Below are 19,102 nucleotides of genomic sequence, written 5' to 3' on the forward strand. Positions count from 1 at the left end.
AATGTTTGTGAGTCAGTCATTTCCCAGCGGTGTTTCCTGAAGTCGTTCCCTTCCTGAGCCTGTGCTTGGTGGCCCTGGAACTACTCACCACGCGTGCCTGCCGACGACCCTGCTGCTCTGCACCTCCGCCGAGGGCCACCAGGATGACGCCACTGCTGTTCTTGGTGGCAAACGTTGCCAGCAATTCCGAATCTGGTGACAAAGACTTGGGTGGCAATTCAACGTAGCCACCTTTCAAGAAGCTCACGCTTCGGATGGGCTGGTTACAGAGGAGGTGAAGAGACGTTAAGGTCCCCCAGCAGGCTTAGCCTCCATGGCGAGGCTGTGGCCAGTTTTCCCCATCCCATCATCATCTTTTTCCTAGCCCCCCACTGGTTTAGATTTTGTTACATTATGACATTGATAAATCAATGGACATTTATAGAAACTCATCCCAATATAAATAATAAAAATGTCTCCCACCTCTAGTATACAGCCTTTTCTCACTCCATAGGAATTTCTGAGTAAATCAAAGGTCGATCTGGATATTTCCAGGTTCTTGATACAGCCCACATAGCTTTTGCTACTGACACCTTTCCTGTAGGGAAGGACATGCGAACAACCAGCACAAAATCTGGATTTCATAATTCCATTTTTAAAAAAAGGAACAGTGGACCAACATACATGTAAACCTGTTTTCGTGTATCACTCCCTCTAAGAACAATATTGGTGTTAAGAATTTCAGGTCAAAGAAATACTCTCTTTAGGATTAGAGAAACAGGTTGAACTTAGTGAGTTTGGCTACTTAGATGACTACCACATAAGAAATATGTTTAATTTATGATTTTAATTATATTTATGATTGTAAGGTAAACTCTTACAACCATTGCAATTTAAATACACTCATTTAAACACAGGCCAATTATGAGAATTACATTGTCATAAAGAAATCATAGCTCACAGATTACAATTCAGCCCCTGCACAGAGCAGAACATTTGCCTCCTGGGGGCAGGTGTAGGCGATGCTATTTCCTAGGATCAGTAGGCTCGAGCACTCACTGGCTGCTTTCCATACTGTATATTCATGAACTTTGTTCTGAAGGAAATAACTGCATTTGGTGAAGTCTGGGATTATCCAAAACCCCATTTCTTAGCCTCCGAGTCAATATCATATTTTTCTCTCATTTCTAAAATATGGAGACTATCGAACATCTTCCAGCTGTCTCCTATGCATCAGCTAGTCACAGGAGAACTGTGCAGCAATCTGGTTTCCTGTTATAGTCACACCTCATCTTTTCCCTCTGTGTTGAGCAATGAGCTGTGGCCCACTAGGCAACTACGTGATTTGGGGCAAATTTCAACCTTTCTGGACCTCAGTTTCTTCCAGTGTAAATGAGGAGACTGACCTTGATGATACTCAAGTCCTTTCTACCTTGAAAGTCTGTAAGACTTGGCAAATGACCACCTTCCTGGGTTTAAATGCATCCATTTCTAAGATCACAAGGTGACTGTGCTTGCAAACTATGATTCATGGAACTTTCAGAGATTTCTGGGAAAGAGAAGGGGGGAGTGGGGAAGTGGACTCCTGCTGCTCACGCATAGAAATTGGAAAGGCTGCACATCTGTGCCACATATTAGGATTCTGTAAAAGAACTTGGCCTAATGATAGACAGGGTAATGCCACAAATATACATTTGAAAACCACTGGGCTGAGTGACCCAGTTTAGACATTTGATGGCCTCTCCCTGGAGGAGGTCTTGCCTTGACTGCTGGCCTTTCTTTATGACTTTTTTTTTAAATGGTGTGAAAGAACCTTAGAGGCTTAATTTGTCCAATCCAAAATTACAAAGCTGAGGAGAATGAACCAACACAAAGTTTACGTAAATCATTCAAGTCACAAAGCTAAATGTGAATCAGTGTTATAAAAGGATCCCACTGTCTCTCTCCTCTGCCATCTTTCATCCAACTTCCTGTTGGTGGTCTTTCAACTTTCACGTATGTTATTCATTCTAATCAGACAAAGGGGGAATACGGATAAGTCTGCAGAAAGCATGATTTCTTTTTGATTTTAAAGAGATTCTAGTACTCTAAAATGTCTAGAGAGAAGGATGGAGTGTGACAGAAGGCAGGGTCTCCAAATACTGCATAGTAACAATTTTTAGATGTTCTAAAGGTGATATACACAAAATCATTGATTTTTCTGCAGAAGGCCTGCTTTACTTCCCAATTAATATGGCATATAGTACTTTGAATAATAGCGGATGTAATGGGCTGAACAGTGTCTCAACTTTTGTAATCAAGTTACGATGAGGTCATCAGGGTAAATCCTAGTCCAATATGACCAGTGTCCTAATAAGAATGGGAAATTTGGAAAAGTGACAGAGGCACAGAGGGAAGATGATGTGTAGCCACAGGGACAATGCCATGTACAAGTTAAGGGATGCCTGAAGCTACCTGAAGCTAGGTGCATGGAGCAGGCTGCCTCTCACAGCCCTCAAAAGGAAGCAGCCCTGCTGACACCTTTATTTCAGACTTGTAGCCTCCAGAACTGGGAGAGAATAAGTTTCTGTTGTTTAAGACACCCAGTTTGTGCTACTTTGTCATAGCCCTAGCAAACTAACATGGCTGGTAATCAGGAACACAATAATTCTGCAGTTTCATATCATACCTTACAAGTCTTGACCTAGGTAATCCACCCACATAAATCGGATCCTTATCAAGACGATTGAGGTCAGAAGATGTTCCTGGAGTCTCCCCTTGCTTGGTTTCCTTGTAACTGGTGTTATATGCATCAATGACTGCAAGGAGTCCTAAAAGGAGATTGAAAGGAAGAGAGGAGAAAGTGAAAATCACTTTCTACGTTAAAGTAAATGCACACATCTGCCAACAAAGGTCATTTGCAAAGACATATTCTTTTCAGCTCTGCAAATTTGACCAGCTGATGTTCTTGACTATTGAAGTAGTGAAAATCCTCTCTACAAATGTCATTAAGTCCAGAATACACGTCACTAAATGACAGCAGTATGTGCGTGAGACATAGAATGGATTTGATTCCTGATGCCGATTCAGCATCTAATGCTAAATAATGCACTTGGAAACCACAAATAGAACCACAGTGTTACTCCTGCGAAATGTGACTCCTGTTGCTTGGTATTCCAAAGACAGCAATGGCTTCAATTAGAATATCATTCAAGAATATCCAGGAAACTAAAGTAAAGACTGCTGATTTTGGAAAGATTTCCATTCTCATGAGGGTAACCACCATCAGGTGAGTCCATCTGTGCACCCACCTTGCTTCCGGTTCCGTTGGAAGGCAATTTTGTACCAGGCTCCATTGTTATAACGTCTGTCTGTAATAAGTGCAAGAGGTCCTGAACCCAGGTCAAACATAACTTTAACTCTGCCATGGACCAGCTCAATGGATAAAAAGTCTTTCTGGGAAGAAGAAAACACAATTCCTCATGGCTACATCTTCATCTCAAGTTTTCTGTTCCCTTCAAGTCAGAGATGGCAGAAACCTTCTAAAGTCAAACTGAGAAAACTGGTTCTGGCCCCATAGACAGAGGTCTATGGTACAAAACTAAAAATGCCCATGAAGGCTTTCTAGAATACTACACAAATATTAATGAAACACTATTTGTTGTTACCAAAATCTCCAATTCAGTAAGAGAGGTGGAATCTCTTTGTATCTTTTTCATTTAGACTTAAAAATGGGCCAGTCCTAAAAATAAAATGAGAAGATTGAGAGACACAAATCAGTAGCACATGACATAAAAATGGGAATGTGAAATTCCTGTGGATGTGTTCAGCAAGGCCACTGTGGTCACAGTGAATGCAAACAAGATGTATTACTTGGACTCAAATTTTAATAACAAATGTTTACTCAATATCGATAATGACTGGAAGGCTAGTTTCTGCTTGGTGATCTGTACTTTCCACAGGCTCTTCCATGAATTGGTATTCATATAATTAATAAACGACTTAAAATGGGAAAGTTGTATGGCATAATACGTATATATTATATTAGTAAATCCTCATTAAACACAACCTCATAGCAATCTAAATGTATCTACACAACAGGGCCTTGTGCCCTATAAAGATTCTTACGGTGCCATTTGAAGCAAGGTAGACAAGCAGCCCGTTAGGTGAAAAGGTACTAAACAGCATTATTATCTGAGTCACAGTAGCCCGGAGCATCTTCTCCACAACAGAATAGCCACTCCCGTCAAAATGGAAGGCAGAGTCCTCATCCTGGGGGCTGCACAGCAGAAGAGATGAAGGACACCCACTCTCAGCAGGTGGGAGAGCAAAGCACACACCGGCTGAGCTCTCCCGTGCAGAAGTCATGAATTTGAAAACAAGCGTAAGTCATAATATTTGAAAATATGCTTGCCATGAGATTATGCAAAACAAATGTCTAGCTGTTTTAGAAAGAAAAGAAAGTCAATGTAGGCAGTGTTCACTACAGGAAAAAGAAATTTCTTCACAAGAGGATAACTGTTATAAACATTCCTACTTAACAGATTTGTTGCTCTACTTTTCTTTAATGAAACTGCCTCTTCTTAATTCCAGTGCTTTCAGAATCATTTTTATATTGGCATTCATCACCTTCTGCTGGTTTTAACTAACACATCAGGTAAACTGGAGTTACAGTGGAAAACAAATAGGTTCACATGTACTAACAGGATCATTTTACAAAAAAAAAATCATTAACATCCTCAAATTCTGCAGGATGAGTTCAAAGACTTGTATCATATTTTGAGATGAGTATATGGCTTACAAGAAAGTTATATAATGTGGACCAGAGCACATTTCAGATCAGTGTGTTTTCTAGTCTTCTCCCTCCATACCTCAAAAGGCTGACTTTGATTCACTATTCAATTACAGAGTAGTTCATCTGGAACATATAACTGTATTTCAAAATCACTTTTTTGGAATACCAAAGAGCTTGAGAGTGAAACTTGGATTAGGGTGGATTTGGTGCATGAATTTGAACTATTCCCAGTTGAAGGTATAACAACCAAACCCAGTGCCACATCTCCACGCAGGACAGTATAACCAAACAGGGGTCTCAAGGAGAACAAAACCAGTAGCCACATAGCCAATGGACTTCTTTACCCCAACAAGAGAGAAGAATTAGCAATCATTAAATTCTCTCAATGGTGCAGTTTGAGGTCAGTGGTTTTAATATAACCCTGAAAATGACTGATGAAAATAGGGGACCTTATAACAGCTAAAGTAGAAATAATCAACCTTTGTTAAGGCTTTCCTTTCTAAAAGTAAGGTCAGTGGAGGGGACAGAGTGTAGGGGTTGGGGCGTTTTTCATGTTAGAACTGCTAAATGGCTGGAAAGAGCTTCTTGCTAGAAACTCAGCAGAAGGAAAAGTGACGGATCATAGAGCCGGAATTCATGTGCTAATCCCACTACAGTTTGTGCAGTGTTGTTACCTCACAAGGTACTAGCATTTTGGATCATGCTTGACAATTACAAAATCTTGGTTTTTCACACATTTATGGTCAAGAAAATAGTGCTGAGACATTTACCTACAAAGCAATGCCATATCACTGCAGGAAGACCCATGATGAACACCAGTGCAGTGTTTCACATTTATAAGGTATTTTCACATACATCAGGCTGTGTGTTCATCAAGATAATTTTGGGGGGTGGGCATGACAAGTATGATTATCATTTTCCTTTTCTGGAGGAAGAAACCAAACCTCAGTGAGGTGAAGAGACTTATTATCCAAAGTCATGGAAAGAATTTGGTGGGAGACCTGGGACAGGAGCCTGAGAAACTTAGACTCCAAATCCAATATTCTTTTTAGTCCTAAGACTGCAATAATCACGCTTCTGGTGATAACTTTTAAAGTAAGCCAAGGGAGGGGAAAGTAGCAATTAAAAGGCTTAAACTACAAAATCCCAAGCTATGAGCCATGTGAGAAAGCAGACCTGACAATGACAAAATGAACCTCTCCCGTGGGTTTCTAAACATACTGTGACTTGCCTTTAACTGATCTTGTGTATTACAGATATCTATCACCCTGTTTACAACAGATGTATCTGGACACTAGATGCCCAGACCATTAGATGGGAAAAAATTATATCAGATGTTTCATTCTTTAATGGTAAAAGGCAATTTATTGTCTTAATTACTAAAGTAGAAAACAGTCTTATAATGCTTCAGGGGTTACAGTTATTTTGTTATAATGAGGGCTATGTTAAGCTTGGTGAGATTATGTTATTAAATGCCTTCTATTATATCAATATATGAAAAAATATATTAGTTGTTTCCCACTCACAAATGCATTTTACTTCTAGAATTATAGAACTTGGTTAGGAATAAAGTACTTATCTATAAAAATTGACTGCACATATACAAAATTCTCATCATTGGAGGTATTTTCAAAATAAAAATGTATAGTGATTTAAAGAAAACTTAACTGTGGCTCTTTGAGACAGAAGGTTGTTTGAGCAGATGTCTGAAGTTTCTAGATTTTATGATCCACGATAAAAGCATACAAGACACAGAAAAAAGAGCCCTTCTTTTTACGGGTTAAAAATGATATCATGCTTCTATTAGTAAATAATCTACATCACATCCAATGTTAATGACCAACATCACTAACACTATCCATCCTTGATGTTCACGTGAATTCTTTAAGCAGGTCTCAGAGGTTAGCAGAATGACATACTGTGTGCTAAATCGTGGGATGGCTTACCTCCCAAAGCAGCCATGGCACTTGCCCTCCCTTTCAATATAGTTCCACAGGCCGATGGATTTTCCATTCAAGAAGGCCTCTGCAATGCAGCCTTTAAAATGAGTAACCTTCACAGCAGGAGATTTCTAATGTAAACAAACAAACACAACTCACATATATTTGGTGTAGAGGAATAAATTCTTTAAGTTCATGAAATTTCTCCCTGGGAGCTTAAATCTAAGAGATCCAAATTTTGAGAGAACAACATTCAGAAAAATGGCCAGTTTGTAATCACTGGATTTTCTTCCACTTATGGAGTGGAACTCTGGAATGAGTGACAACTGGACAGGATCATAAAGATCATCTCAGTTACCAGAGATGCTAGAGAGAAGCCCCTTTTACAGGTGAAAAAACAGAGTCCTAGAGAACGCAGTGAGTAGCGAGGGCCCAGCTGGAACTGAGATCCTTACTCCCACTTTAGAGCACTGAATCAGGCCAAGTAATTCAACTTTACTAGGTGAACGGATCACTGATGTAATAAAATAAATATGATGAGCTCTTCGCTAAACATTAATTAGTTTTAATCTGCAGTAGACTTACAACAGAGATAAAAGAACTTTATGGAAATTAATATGGAATACTGAATTTCCTGTTTTATCATTGGAAAAGAAACCCAAATAACAAAATGAATCATTGGCTCCTTCTCCATTTACACTACTGATTAAGCATGATCCTTTACCCTACAAAACAAGCCCAGCTCTGCAGATGAGCTGACATAAAGAAAAACAATAAAAGCATATAGCGGATTGACTCATGTTCCTGCCAAACTCACTGAAGCTTTAATTGTGTCCCCCAAGTTTTATGTATTAGAAACTTGGTTTCTACTGTGACTGTTAAGAGGGTGGGAAATCCTATTATGGTAATTGAAAGGTGGAGCCTTGAAGAGGTGATTGGATTGTAGGACCGTGCAGTAGTGAGTGGATTAAAAATGGTGGTCAGGAGCGTGGTTCTGAGGGTTTTAAAAGAAGAGAGAAGAAGTTCTGTCTTTGCTCTCTCTGCTTCCACCATCTTGCAATGTGAGACGCCTGGGTCACTGTCACCACCACCAGATGGACTTTGGACTTCCCAATCTCAGGGACTGTAAGCAATAAATTGCATTTTTCTTTATAAAATACCCAGTTCCATATATTTTGTTATAAGCAACAGAAATGGACTCATACAAAGCAGAAAAACCTTCACCTACTCAGGATATATTCAACAATTGAAGCATATTAATTTTATATACAGGTTAAATCAGCCAATCAGTCCTGTTCAGATAAATTTTCAGAGTGTTACCTTGATTTGTCCTCCAAGTCCTCCAACAAACATTAGGGTTGAATTGTTTATATCCAGAACGTCAGCTGTTCCAGGAGATTTACTTGTTTTTGTTGGTGGCTTTTGAGTTGAGCTCATTTCCTTTACACTCAACGAACCAGTGTTTCCAAACCTAAAGGTCACAAAAAATGGCAAAAGGAACTTTCAGAATTTCAAGGTGGCATACACATATCCCCCTGCATCTCATACACAGCCTCCCCCTGATTCTCTCAGGTCCAGTACAACAGCCCCCCAATGGGTTCCCTGTTTCTTGTCTTGCCCACCATGCCCCCAAATTTCTCCCCAAATCATGAAGAATAGTTTGTTTCTTCTGAAACAAATTTCATCACATTACCTCCTTGCTTAACATACTTACAGAACATGGGTTAAACTATACTTGAAGACAGTCTATTGCCCTCAATATTACCCTATTTTGCAAATAACAAAGAAAAAAATTCCCAACAGCACACCACCAATAACAAACCATAATATTAAAGAAAAGTGAAAAGAAAAACATATTTCAAGCTCTTTAAAAAAGCATCTTGAGTGAAGCTTCAAAAGGACGAATTTTGCTTTGTATCTGAATTTTAAGGAAATGTACTCCTCCTCACTTGTGACCTCGGTACCTGCATAGCACTGCCCGCCTCGTGGCATTTCTACCACGCCACGTTATACTCCTCTTTACTGGGGACTATACATTTTACCTGGTTGGCTGCTTCAGATTTAGACTTTCTAACAAAATGTCTTTAGACATTCTAAAGGTAATCTGAACTTTTTTTTTTTTCTTCTTTTGATAGTTAATTTTGATAAAGTTTATTTCTTCTGTAATAAGAAAAAAACCCAAGCTCTTATTTCTGTAATCTAAACCAAGTATTCTTTGATTATAATCTGACTTTCCAGAAGTTTCAAAGCCTATATGATGTCACAAGCATGTCATTACTTGTAAGATACAGTTTACAAAGAGAGATAATTCCAAGAGAAGTTTCCCCACTACCTGGATATGTGGATGCTGTGCCATTGGTTGTCGTCAATGGGGAAGTCAGGAAACTCCACCCGTGCTGAGCCGGAGCCCATATCCCAGAGGAAGGCCACGTTCCCTCGCCGCATCTCCACAGCAAGGAAGTCAGACTGGGGTGGGGCACGAGTGGGGATGAGGTTATACAACTGGACTGCTGGCACGACCACCAAAACACTTTAAAAAACAAATTCTTACAGCTTCCCTTCCTGGAGGTAGAGCCTGACTCAGAGTACTGGGGACAGCGACCATGACTGCACAGTGGTGCCTCTGTCCGTGCCTGGCATGGCCCTCCACAACGCCCCCCTTACAGTTCCCCAGGAAAACCAGCCGTCCCCAGGGAGCATGGGAGATGGCGCTGCAATTGCCCTTCTGCCCAGTCTCAGAGGCAACAAACGAATGTGAAATGTTCTCTGCAAGATGGGAGCCATGGAATCCCACTCAGGGGCTTGCCTGCACTCTAGTCTCGTCTCCTAAGAAGACACATCAGATCCCATGTGTGCGTGTTAACAGTTCTGCCCTAACACTCCCAAGGGTTCTGACCCATCCCGCTGGCACAGCCAAGGCATCAGTGATCTGGAATCTTGTTGGCAGGAAGGGCCTGGGTAAAACTCTACAATTCTGAGACTCAGTCACTGCAAGGGTCACAGAGGGCATCACGCAGTGTTGTATTTCCACGACTTGCTATTAAGACGGCAGGGGGATGCATCGTTCAGAAATGTCATTTCAGTCCTCGTAGGCGTTCAAGTTTACAGGTTGTTTACTTTTAATCTAATGCTACCATTTTAGCAAAGGTTAGTCCCTATAGCAGAATTTAGTGATTTCTCTAAGGCCTTATTTTTTTCCATCAGAAAAAGTGTCAATTAAGTAAATATATACATTCATAAGACTCATCGTTGCATTCCACCGGACCATAACTTACACTGGTGCTGCTACCGAGGTAGAAGAGAAGATTATCAGGTTCCCGCGTCTTAACATTTAGCGTTAAGGTGTTATAGTTAGTAGAAGAAATCTGAGGCTGGTAGGCCCGGATACAGTCTCTGTCTGCAGACACAGCGACTTTAATCTGCAGGAGGGAAAGGAAAGTGTTCCAGTCACCTAGCGACCCACATTCGCAGCTCACTGCAGTTCAAAACTGCTATTACCTAACGAATTTTCACTATGAGGCAGGTTTCCTCTCTTGATAATACATAATGCTTTGTGTTTCATAAAGTGAGAAATCAGATGGTGATGAAAATGATTTTATTTGTTAAAGTGTTTAAATATAGAAAAATCAGTCAGTTTTTAATATGGCATTTTATATCGGAAACTGTCTCTCATTCACATGAGATTTAATTCCTCGAAGACCTGGACCTTAGGATCTTTCCATCTGACACAGAGAGGATAGTTGACGATCATTTGGCAAATAAATGAGAGCTAATATATTTTTTCACTCAGCAAATATTAATAGAGCAATTATTGCTGTTTACCACATACAAGGGGTCTTCAAAAAGTTCATGGAAAGTTTCGTATAACCTTTTAATTCTATTTTTCCATGAGCTTTTTGAAGTACCCTCCTATTTCTTCGAGTAGTAATTATCTGTGCATACATCTTACATTAACCTTAAAGATTCTAGGTCTAAATTAACCATAACATTTGGAACCAACCTTTGGGCTTACATTGATTTAGTGACTATAACTAAAACAGACGGATGCCAGAGCTCATCCCTTTTCCAATGGTGAGGAACAGGGGCAAAAACAGAGAGCCCAGAACTCCTTTTCCTTGCCTAGAAAGCCTCAGGTAGATAAAGGTAAGACCAGAGGGCTTATGACATTCATCCTCTCTAAGTCTCCAGCAGTATGACGATTGCACATTCTTTCCAAGGTTTTATCATCTCCTTGAAACTCCTCTCCTTAGAGCGCAGCCAGTGCCATGTGCCATGGGTGGCTATAAAACATTTTCTCCAGTTTGAACTTCTTCTCCAGGTGTTCAGTAATGTGGATTTATACGGCATTTGTGTGTATGCAAACCCTTCTCGGACTGCTCAAGTGTGAGACCCACATTGCACAAACATTCTGAAGAGTACTTAGGTTATTAAAACCAAGTTGGTAAAATGAAGAAATAACACCACATGCAACCAGTGAAACAGGGTGATGCTACTAACACTCTGACTCGTGCATTCTACACCATCTAGGCTAACAGTTATAGATCTAGGCTATAATTATAAAACTCCATAAAGATATGGAGAGCTCTCTGCCAACATTTTGAAATATGTTTAATAAAAGCAGAACTCGAAGAAAATGAGGCTAATTGTTGGCTTTAAATATACCGAGACAAGGCTATGAGGAACCTGGGATTACTGAGATCAGGGGCCACAGAAGTTCTAGGGAAGCTGGTGCGACTGTGAGCCACGTCTACAGGAATCCTCTGGGACTCGGTGTCACTAAGAGCCCTGGCTATGGGAGTGTTGGGTGTAGAGAGCCTCAGAGCCCCCAACTCACAGAAGCTGCTTGTTTCCGGGCCTGGTTGATCAGCAGTTTAATTTCTGAAAGGTTTCTGCTCAGGCTCTCTTCTAATATCTTCAAAGGCTTCAACCGATCAAATAAAAGGTTGGCTTGTGTTTCCACATCTTTAACTTTTCTTCCAGCTAACAGAGCTAATAAATAAATACAAGGAGGCAGGGGAGGGGAGGGTGGTGAGAAAGTTGGGGAGGGGGAAATGTGACAAATTAATTGTTCATTATTAGTGCACCGGATAAAATAGAATATCCTAATTATCAAATCCTTGAAATTTGGTAAACACGTGAAAAATGCACTGGTAACATGCATTACTCAAGGCCCTTCTCTTTTTGTATAAATGCTAATCCAGATGTTAGCACATTTGGGTTTTTTAAGGAATGTTGTGAAAAGGCACTCTTGTGCATTTAGCAAGCTCCAAATCTGCATGATGCAGATTTTCATAACTGGAAGGAAGAGCACTGACGTACTGGTCATTGTGGAGTCACGTAGAAGTTCGTTTGTCTCTCGTAATGTGGCATTAACTCTGGACAGGCCAGTCGATGTACTCAGCAGCTTCTGACTCAGTCCCACCACGTCCTTCAGCGTGTTCACTGCACTCCTGTTTGCAGATGTGGCCAGCTCTTTGATTTTGGCTCCCTTGTCTGTCACACCTAAAATATATGTGTATACAAGTATGCACCCTGGTGTTACCCACAGAGAAAAGGATAAAACTCCAACAAATGTAACTTTACACAGAAACATGTTACAGTGATTTCACTGATTGTTTGAACATAAAATGGGGCTTCTCGTTTTTAATGGCAATATTAAGGCTCCATATCATATGCTCCACCGCCCCCTTGCAGAGACAAATGAAATAATTGGGGTAACAATTCCCTGGAATATGATTTCAGTACACAGTGAGATTCCCCAGAGCAACTGCTAATCACCATGTACTCAGCATCTTATATATTAATAAACTAAACTTCTTTATTTGGGCCCATTTCTATCACCCCCCTCCTCATCATCATTAAACACATTTTCCTCATGGTTTCATGTCTGGACTAGAAGATTTTGGAACTTAAGTCTGCAGTAGAGAAGGAAGTGTCCCAGGCTAGAGGAAGTGGTGTTTACTCACAGCATCAACTGGCTGCTAGAAATATCAGTACACTAAAGACTAAATAGTCACTCAAGGTAAATTAAAATTTATTCTAGAAAATCCGAGTGAGAATTTTTTAAAAAGGCACTATTATTCATTTTAAAGTGTTTAATCACAGATGAGGCAAAAAGTTAACAACAGGAGAAGCTGGAGGAAAGGTGCACAGGTGTTCACTTGACTCTTCTTGCCCCTTTTCTGTAAGTTTAAAATTACTTCCAATTAAAAAGTTATTAAGTGTTTAATCAAAATATATCATATTGTCCTTAAAAAAAAAAAGGAAAGGAAAAATAAACTTTCAGATCAGAAAATCCTCCACTGATTCAAGTAAGAAGTACACCCCATGCACCCAAAGCCCGGCTCCCTGGTGATTGTTACCCTTAAGGTGGAGACCACGCAGACACAGACAGAAGGACTTTGGGAATGAACTTCAGCATCTTGTAAGACTTCTTTAAAAATTTTTTATTAAATACCAAATAGAAGTTTGAGGTAATGTGAACAATGCCCTGCAGCACAATTCATTTTATTACACTTAAAATCTTAACGAATACTGTATATCCAAACCATTAATATCAAAGTGATCTATGAGCCTATTTTAGAATGCTTTATTGCCTCATGAAGGAAGATTACCAAGCAAGAATTCTCTGACACATTTATAAGGACTCTGGCATTGTTCCTCAAGGAAAGGGAAAAACATTCTAGCTTCTTTACTTGCAGATCTCTTTGAATGGCCCTTCTTTCATCTAAGCAATGTGTCATTCCCATTTTGAAAGCAGGCAAATAAGATGGTAGTATACCGTCGCTAAGGCTTTTGTTGAGAATGTAATTCTAGTACTTCAATGCAGGTGTTCTGAAGTTATTTAAAAAAAACAGCAATCTTCACTTCCAAATCATTATTCCTTTGCAAGTAAAAACTTATCAGCCTTGGTCTCATTTTTTGAGCTAGGCCTCTTAATCAGGCTAGATAGAACTTCCTTGTGCTCTTGTGAAATGCCTTTACAATGAGAATACATTAATTAAATCAAGAAACTCCTTTCCACTTACCTTCAGGAATTGCTCTAAATATCAAGAGTGATTCATTGATCTGCCTAGAAATTTTATAAGCATTCTCTTGAAATCTGTTTGCTGTATTTTTCAATTCACTCAGTTCCAATGTAATACCTATTTAGAGGGGAGAAAAATGTTTCCTTTTAGGTTAACCCACTTACTATAAAACTGCCTAGGCAACAGCTTTCTTTATTACTCCTGACCTATCTACAGAATCAATAGCTTTCTACAAACTCCCAATATTGAAAGTTTTTCCAGCAAGACTTAACATCACTCATTATAGAAATTGGGTGTTTTTAGCTTGCTTGTTGCCTTTCTCACTAATATTTCTTCTTAAACTGTATGTCCAATTTTATAGAGTTCAAGGATGAAGAACTATGTTTAAATCACTCACTTCTTGTCCACACCTGAATCTTGGCCACCTTTCTCCTCTGGGTTGTAAAACCCGAAATGTGGGCTCCTACCTGAGAATATTCCTCACGGTCTCTCACCCACTTCCTCGGCCAGTCCCCCCCCCCCCTTCTGTTCCCTTCTGACCATCCAGCTGGGACTCAAGGCAACCTCCTTCAAATTTAACCACAGTGGTTTGATCAAAGATTTTACTTTTAAAACTTCTGTTCATAATGCACACTCACATTTGGGTTCTGAACACATGGTTAAAACATAAAATTGTAATTGCCAGAAAGTTCACAATTTCATGGCCTATGAAGTACCTTTAGTTGTGTAAACTGAAACTACAGCCCATCCGTATTGATGGTAGAGCTTGTGTTTAATGCTTTATGACTGAGTACTATGCATTTTCTATACTGTGATGACAACATAAATTCTAAATTGTGTCACTCACAGAGAAACAAAAAAATATGCACATATCCCAGCCCTTGGTTCAGGCTGCTGTGGAAGGATCCAGTATTGGACTTGAAAGTCATCTGAGAAGGGTGTGAGCTTTGTGTATGGCCCACTATCCACTCCTATGGTTTCTCTTGGTATTTTTGATACATTAGAATATATCCAGGTGAAAAATACACTATATGTTATTCAAAAATTGTACACCTCTGTAGTTTCTTTTATGCAACAGTTTCCTGACACCGTTTTGTGTTCTGCTTATTGGATAGTTCTTCCACATGCCAAGCAATTGCTTCTTGAAACTCTTAGGGCAAAAACAAAACTGCATAGGTTTTTCTTGAAAAATTGATAAAGCAATTATGATTTAATTCAATAATTATTTAATGAGAACCTACCATGAGTCTAACATGATATTAGTCCTGTGAGAACAGTAAGAGAAGTATCGAACATAATATCTCTCTTCAAGAAACTGTGAAACAAAGAGATGAACAGAAGAGCACATGCAACCAAAGGCAACCCAGCAAATACTCTGAGGAATGGGGAAAGCTCCATGCTAAAGCTGGGAGTGCAGGGCCTGCTCATCGGGAAGGCATAACGATAGAGAGGACTGCACGTTAAAGTAAGAGATAGCACTAGAACAAAATCTGAAATCATATGATACTTATATAATAGGAAAATGGAATATTAATGTGACAAAGAAAAGTTAAGCTGCAGGAAATTGCTCCAAGAAAGGAGAACGTTCTTAGAGGAGGCTTAGAGATGTGCTCACGTTCCCTCTGCTCATGAACATGACCTATGCTACTAACTGACCTTGATGTTTTCTGCTGAGGTTGTTGCCTTCTTTTAGAAACCTGGAACTGCGCTGCAGAGTTTCTTTCCCATTGGAAACAAGGGATTCTGAGAACTGGAAACAGAACATGTTAAGTGTGGGGACTAGAAAGCAGAGTGGAACCCTGCTGGGGACAGAGAAGACAACTCCATCAGAAGAGCCTGCAGGCACATTCCAAACTAGAAAGTCAACTAGTTAACAGGTAGGGACAATTTGAAATGGTTGAGGAGAAAGAACACAAACACATTTTTTAAGTGTATAAAGAAGGAAACCAGCTATTAAAGATTTTCACTGCAGGCAAAGAAAAGTGTATCAAATAGATATCGAGTAGCATTACCATTTTTGTTGTAAGAAAATGTGAGATTTCCTCATCTCTACAACACTAGTTTCTGTATAAAGAAGTATTTATGACCCTAAGAAATTAAAGCTTATATCACATGACAGTCATAAACAGATTCCACCAGAAAAGAATGCTAATAAGCATAAATCTGAGCTACTGAGTCTTTGATCAAGCACCTTATGGAACGATCTCCCCCAGCGCCCAGAAAAGGAAGCTAAACATCGAATCCCATGGGTATATCTTACCAGGCTTGCCTCGGTCACAGTCCTGTGAGCGTCGGTTGCCAGTTTTTCTGATTCTTCAATCAGGCTCTGGATGTGGGAATGGACGTGGGCTGTGCTTGTCACATTCAGGGACACGTGTCTGACGTTTCCAAGGCTTCTATCAAATCAGTATGTTTAGAGATATTATGATAAACTAAATCAAACTTTCAGATTCATTCACAAAAATTACAAGTGCCCACTGTTATTGAAAGCCTCCTAGTTTCTTTTCCCTTAGAAAAGCATCATCAGCAAGGAGTAATAACATGGATTCCTCTCTAACTCCAAAGGTAATCTTTGGGAAACAGTAGCCACATTGTCACAATAACACTTGGAATTGCTATTTAATCAATACAAAAGAAGAGGCTGTGACTGCTTCCTTTAGACAGCCATTCATCACTTTCCACCAGCAACCTGCAACACCCCTTGATCTCTGTTCAAACAGCCTGCAGATGTCTGGGTGCCCCTGCAAGTCTGCATTCATTAGAATCTCCTCTGCTATGCATTTGTTAATTTTGAAAAGCTTTTCTAAGCATGCATAAGGATGCCGAATCTTATCCCTCAAATGGCATACACCAGTTTCATGAAATTCAATAGAGACTTTAGAGGAGAAGCATATAATATTTCAGTCATTATATGAACTTTGTTATAACAAGTGGGCAAGTCACTTAGGACCGTGCCAGCTGGCGATAGCACAATTTCATCCAGCTCACTCTATCTTGAAAATGAGATCTTACAACCAACACATCTTTCCCTGCTGACGAGCTCACTTCGTTTTCTTTCCAAGGTTATTGAGTTGGGCGATTCTCAGACCAGACGTTAGCAGTTATTGCTTGTTACTATTTGACTGGCAAGATTTGGCGATATATAAATAAAAGACAATAATGTTATTTAACTTTGTGTATCATAACAAATTGCTTTTACTACTCTTATACTAAGTAATAAAGATTTTGCTCTGCTATGTATGGAGTCAGAATATCTTTTTCTCTTTTGAGAAATAATGAAAGAAGATGAAAAGTGAGGAGCTGAGTATCTAGTTCCATTTTCTGTTACTGATTCCTATGGCATATGTAGGCAGCAGTACTCAACTGAGCACATAATTTGTGCAATATTCTATTTTATATCATTTTTAATTGCTCTTGTTGTGTGAGCTAATCTTTTATGACAGCATTTCTCAAATGGGGGGTATTTCTTTTTCTCCTTCAACAGAATCCACCCACACACAAAACACACATGCTCCAGTGTATTCAGACTTTTCCTACCCATAATTTATATCAAATTTTAAAGAAATAAATTTACCAATTAGCTCCCAGTGTTGTATAAATCACTGATAAGACCTAAAACACAGGTTCCCACATTTGTCACACATTAGAATCACCTGGGGATCTTTAAAAAAAATTATAAAGCTCAGGCCACATCCTAAACCAGTTAAGTTACAATCTTGGGGGGGTAGGGGGACAAAGGGATAAAGGTATAAGTATTTTCTGAAGTTCCCAAGGTTATTCCCATGGGCAGATGAGTTTGGAACCACTGGCCTAAAGTTGTGCTTCTTGTTTAAAGATTCTTTTAACAAATTAAGGACATATTTAACAGATATCCAAAAATATATGTTAAAATAATTGTGTTACAATGATAAACCTGCAGGCAGTAGAAAATAATTGGGAATAGTATCTTTCAGGGGTTGGAAAGAGACTCCCAACACTTCTATAGGTAGAGTGTGAGCTGCCACATCCTCCACTCAAATCGTAAACTCCAAAAAGGCAAGATCTGTAAAGAAATCAATATCCTCGTTCTGTCCCACATACAACCTAACAAGGCAGTAAGCACGCTGCAGGTGCTTAACAAAGCCTTGATGTCTTGATATCGCAGCATACTATTCGTTTTAATTACTACCCAGTTCAGTTCAGTTGCATTTTTCCATCATACATTTATGCCAATGGCAAACTACATTAGCAGGCATGAGAAGAAACTCTACTTGCCATGTAAATAAGACAGGAGTCCTCAATTTTACACAAAGGAAGAAGAGTGACTCAATCCTGCAATCAAAATATCTATCCTTATTTTTTCTGATCAATGGATTGCAACTTCTGGAACTCCCACAAGGGTGGGGTCTTACCTGTCCAAGACACCGGCTAGTCTTTGTAGCTCAGCTGCATGGTCCTCAGCTCTGTAGACAAGGTCAAGTGCTCTCCTTTTGGACATCTGCATGACCAGATCATCTACATGGTGCCTGATTTTGGTAGTCCATAAAAGTAGCTCATCACGGTGGTGCTCTAATTGCTACATGGAGAAAATAATATTGTAAGTATATGCACATCTGTCTAACAACGTACACATGTGTATATAGATGAGAGGTATGAAGATTCTTTGGAAACTGGACTGTGGCTGTGCAGTCGTAACTTACTGCTAGAGCGTTTTGTGCAGCATTTGCACGTGTGGTGGCCGCATCTACCAATCCTCTTCCTTTGGCAGTTAGCTCGGAGGTCAAGTTTTGTTCTTTCTGAGCATGCAGCTTTTTATCCTGCAGCAAAAATCACCTTTTAAAGATGCTTCATGAAAGTGAGTCAGCTTCTGAACTTCAGTGCCTAGTGCTACCTGCTGAAGTTAGTACTCATGATTCCCTTTTTAAGAAGCTAAAAATGATATCGTTTACCCTGCAGAGTTTGGTTACCAGTTCTAATGGAGGAGGAGAGAGACTCACGCTGAATTCTTGCAGGCTGGCGTTGACAATGAGCAGCAGGCGGTTGCTTTCCTGGGTCTTGGTTTCTGCTTCTCTCACGAGCTCTTTTGCTGCCTGCAGTTCACTGTGATGCTTTGAAAGGAGGCTGTTTGCTGCATCTTTTAATACCTCCAATTCTTCCTGTGGCTTCTGGTAATTTTTCTGAATTTGTGACAATAAATCTTCAGCAGCCCTGATAAGTATAAATGGTTCCCATAATAAGTAAATGAATAACAACACTTGTATCTCTGAAATGTCAGTGGCAGGGATTTTGACATATACTCAGTTTCTTCTTGAAATCATAAGTGATACATCACAACTTAAGAACAGAAACGATTTTTCTCAGGCAGTTACAGGTACAGCAGATTTGAACTACATTCCTAACAA

At 39.7% G+C, this 19,102-nt stretch overlaps 1 protein-coding gene across 1 annotated transcript in view; it reads right to left on the minus strand.

The window, feature by feature from the left end:
* Positions 1-19,102, minus strand: part of LAMA1 (laminin subunit alpha 1) — a 113,314-nt gene that overhangs the window by 16,457 nt on the left and 77,755 nt on the right. The window contains exons 37-53 of the mRNA XM_063076625.1: positions 18,698-18,908; positions 18,401-18,517; positions 18,113-18,276; positions 15,982-16,117; positions 15,378-15,471; positions 13,722-13,838; positions 12,013-12,195; positions 11,528-11,682; positions 9,969-10,112; positions 9,026-9,159; positions 8,014-8,164; positions 6,700-6,824; positions 4,087-4,237; positions 3,270-3,414; positions 2,648-2,789; positions 463-577; positions 89-259 (exon numbers count right to left, since the gene is read on the minus strand). Coding sequence (XP_062932695.1) covers positions 89-259; positions 463-577; positions 2,648-2,789; positions 3,270-3,414; positions 4,087-4,237; positions 6,700-6,824; positions 8,014-8,164; positions 9,026-9,159; positions 9,969-10,112; positions 11,528-11,682; positions 12,013-12,195; positions 13,722-13,838; positions 15,378-15,471; positions 15,982-16,117; positions 18,113-18,276; positions 18,401-18,517; positions 18,698-18,908 — 2,455 coding nt within the window. The remainder of the gene's footprint in view (positions 1-88; positions 260-462; positions 578-2,647; positions 2,790-3,269; positions 3,415-4,086; positions 4,238-6,699; positions 6,825-8,013; positions 8,165-9,025; positions 9,160-9,968; positions 10,113-11,527; positions 11,683-12,012; positions 12,196-13,721; positions 13,839-15,377; positions 15,472-15,981; positions 16,118-18,112; positions 18,277-18,400; positions 18,518-18,697; positions 18,909-19,102) is intronic.

The sequence above is a fragment of the Cynocephalus volans genome, chromosome 13, assembly GCF_027409185.1.
Source record: "Cynocephalus volans isolate mCynVol1 chromosome 13, mCynVol1.pri, whole genome shotgun sequence".
In the NCBI taxonomy this organism is placed as follows: Eukaryota; Metazoa; Chordata; class Mammalia; order Dermoptera; family Cynocephalidae; genus Cynocephalus; species Cynocephalus volans.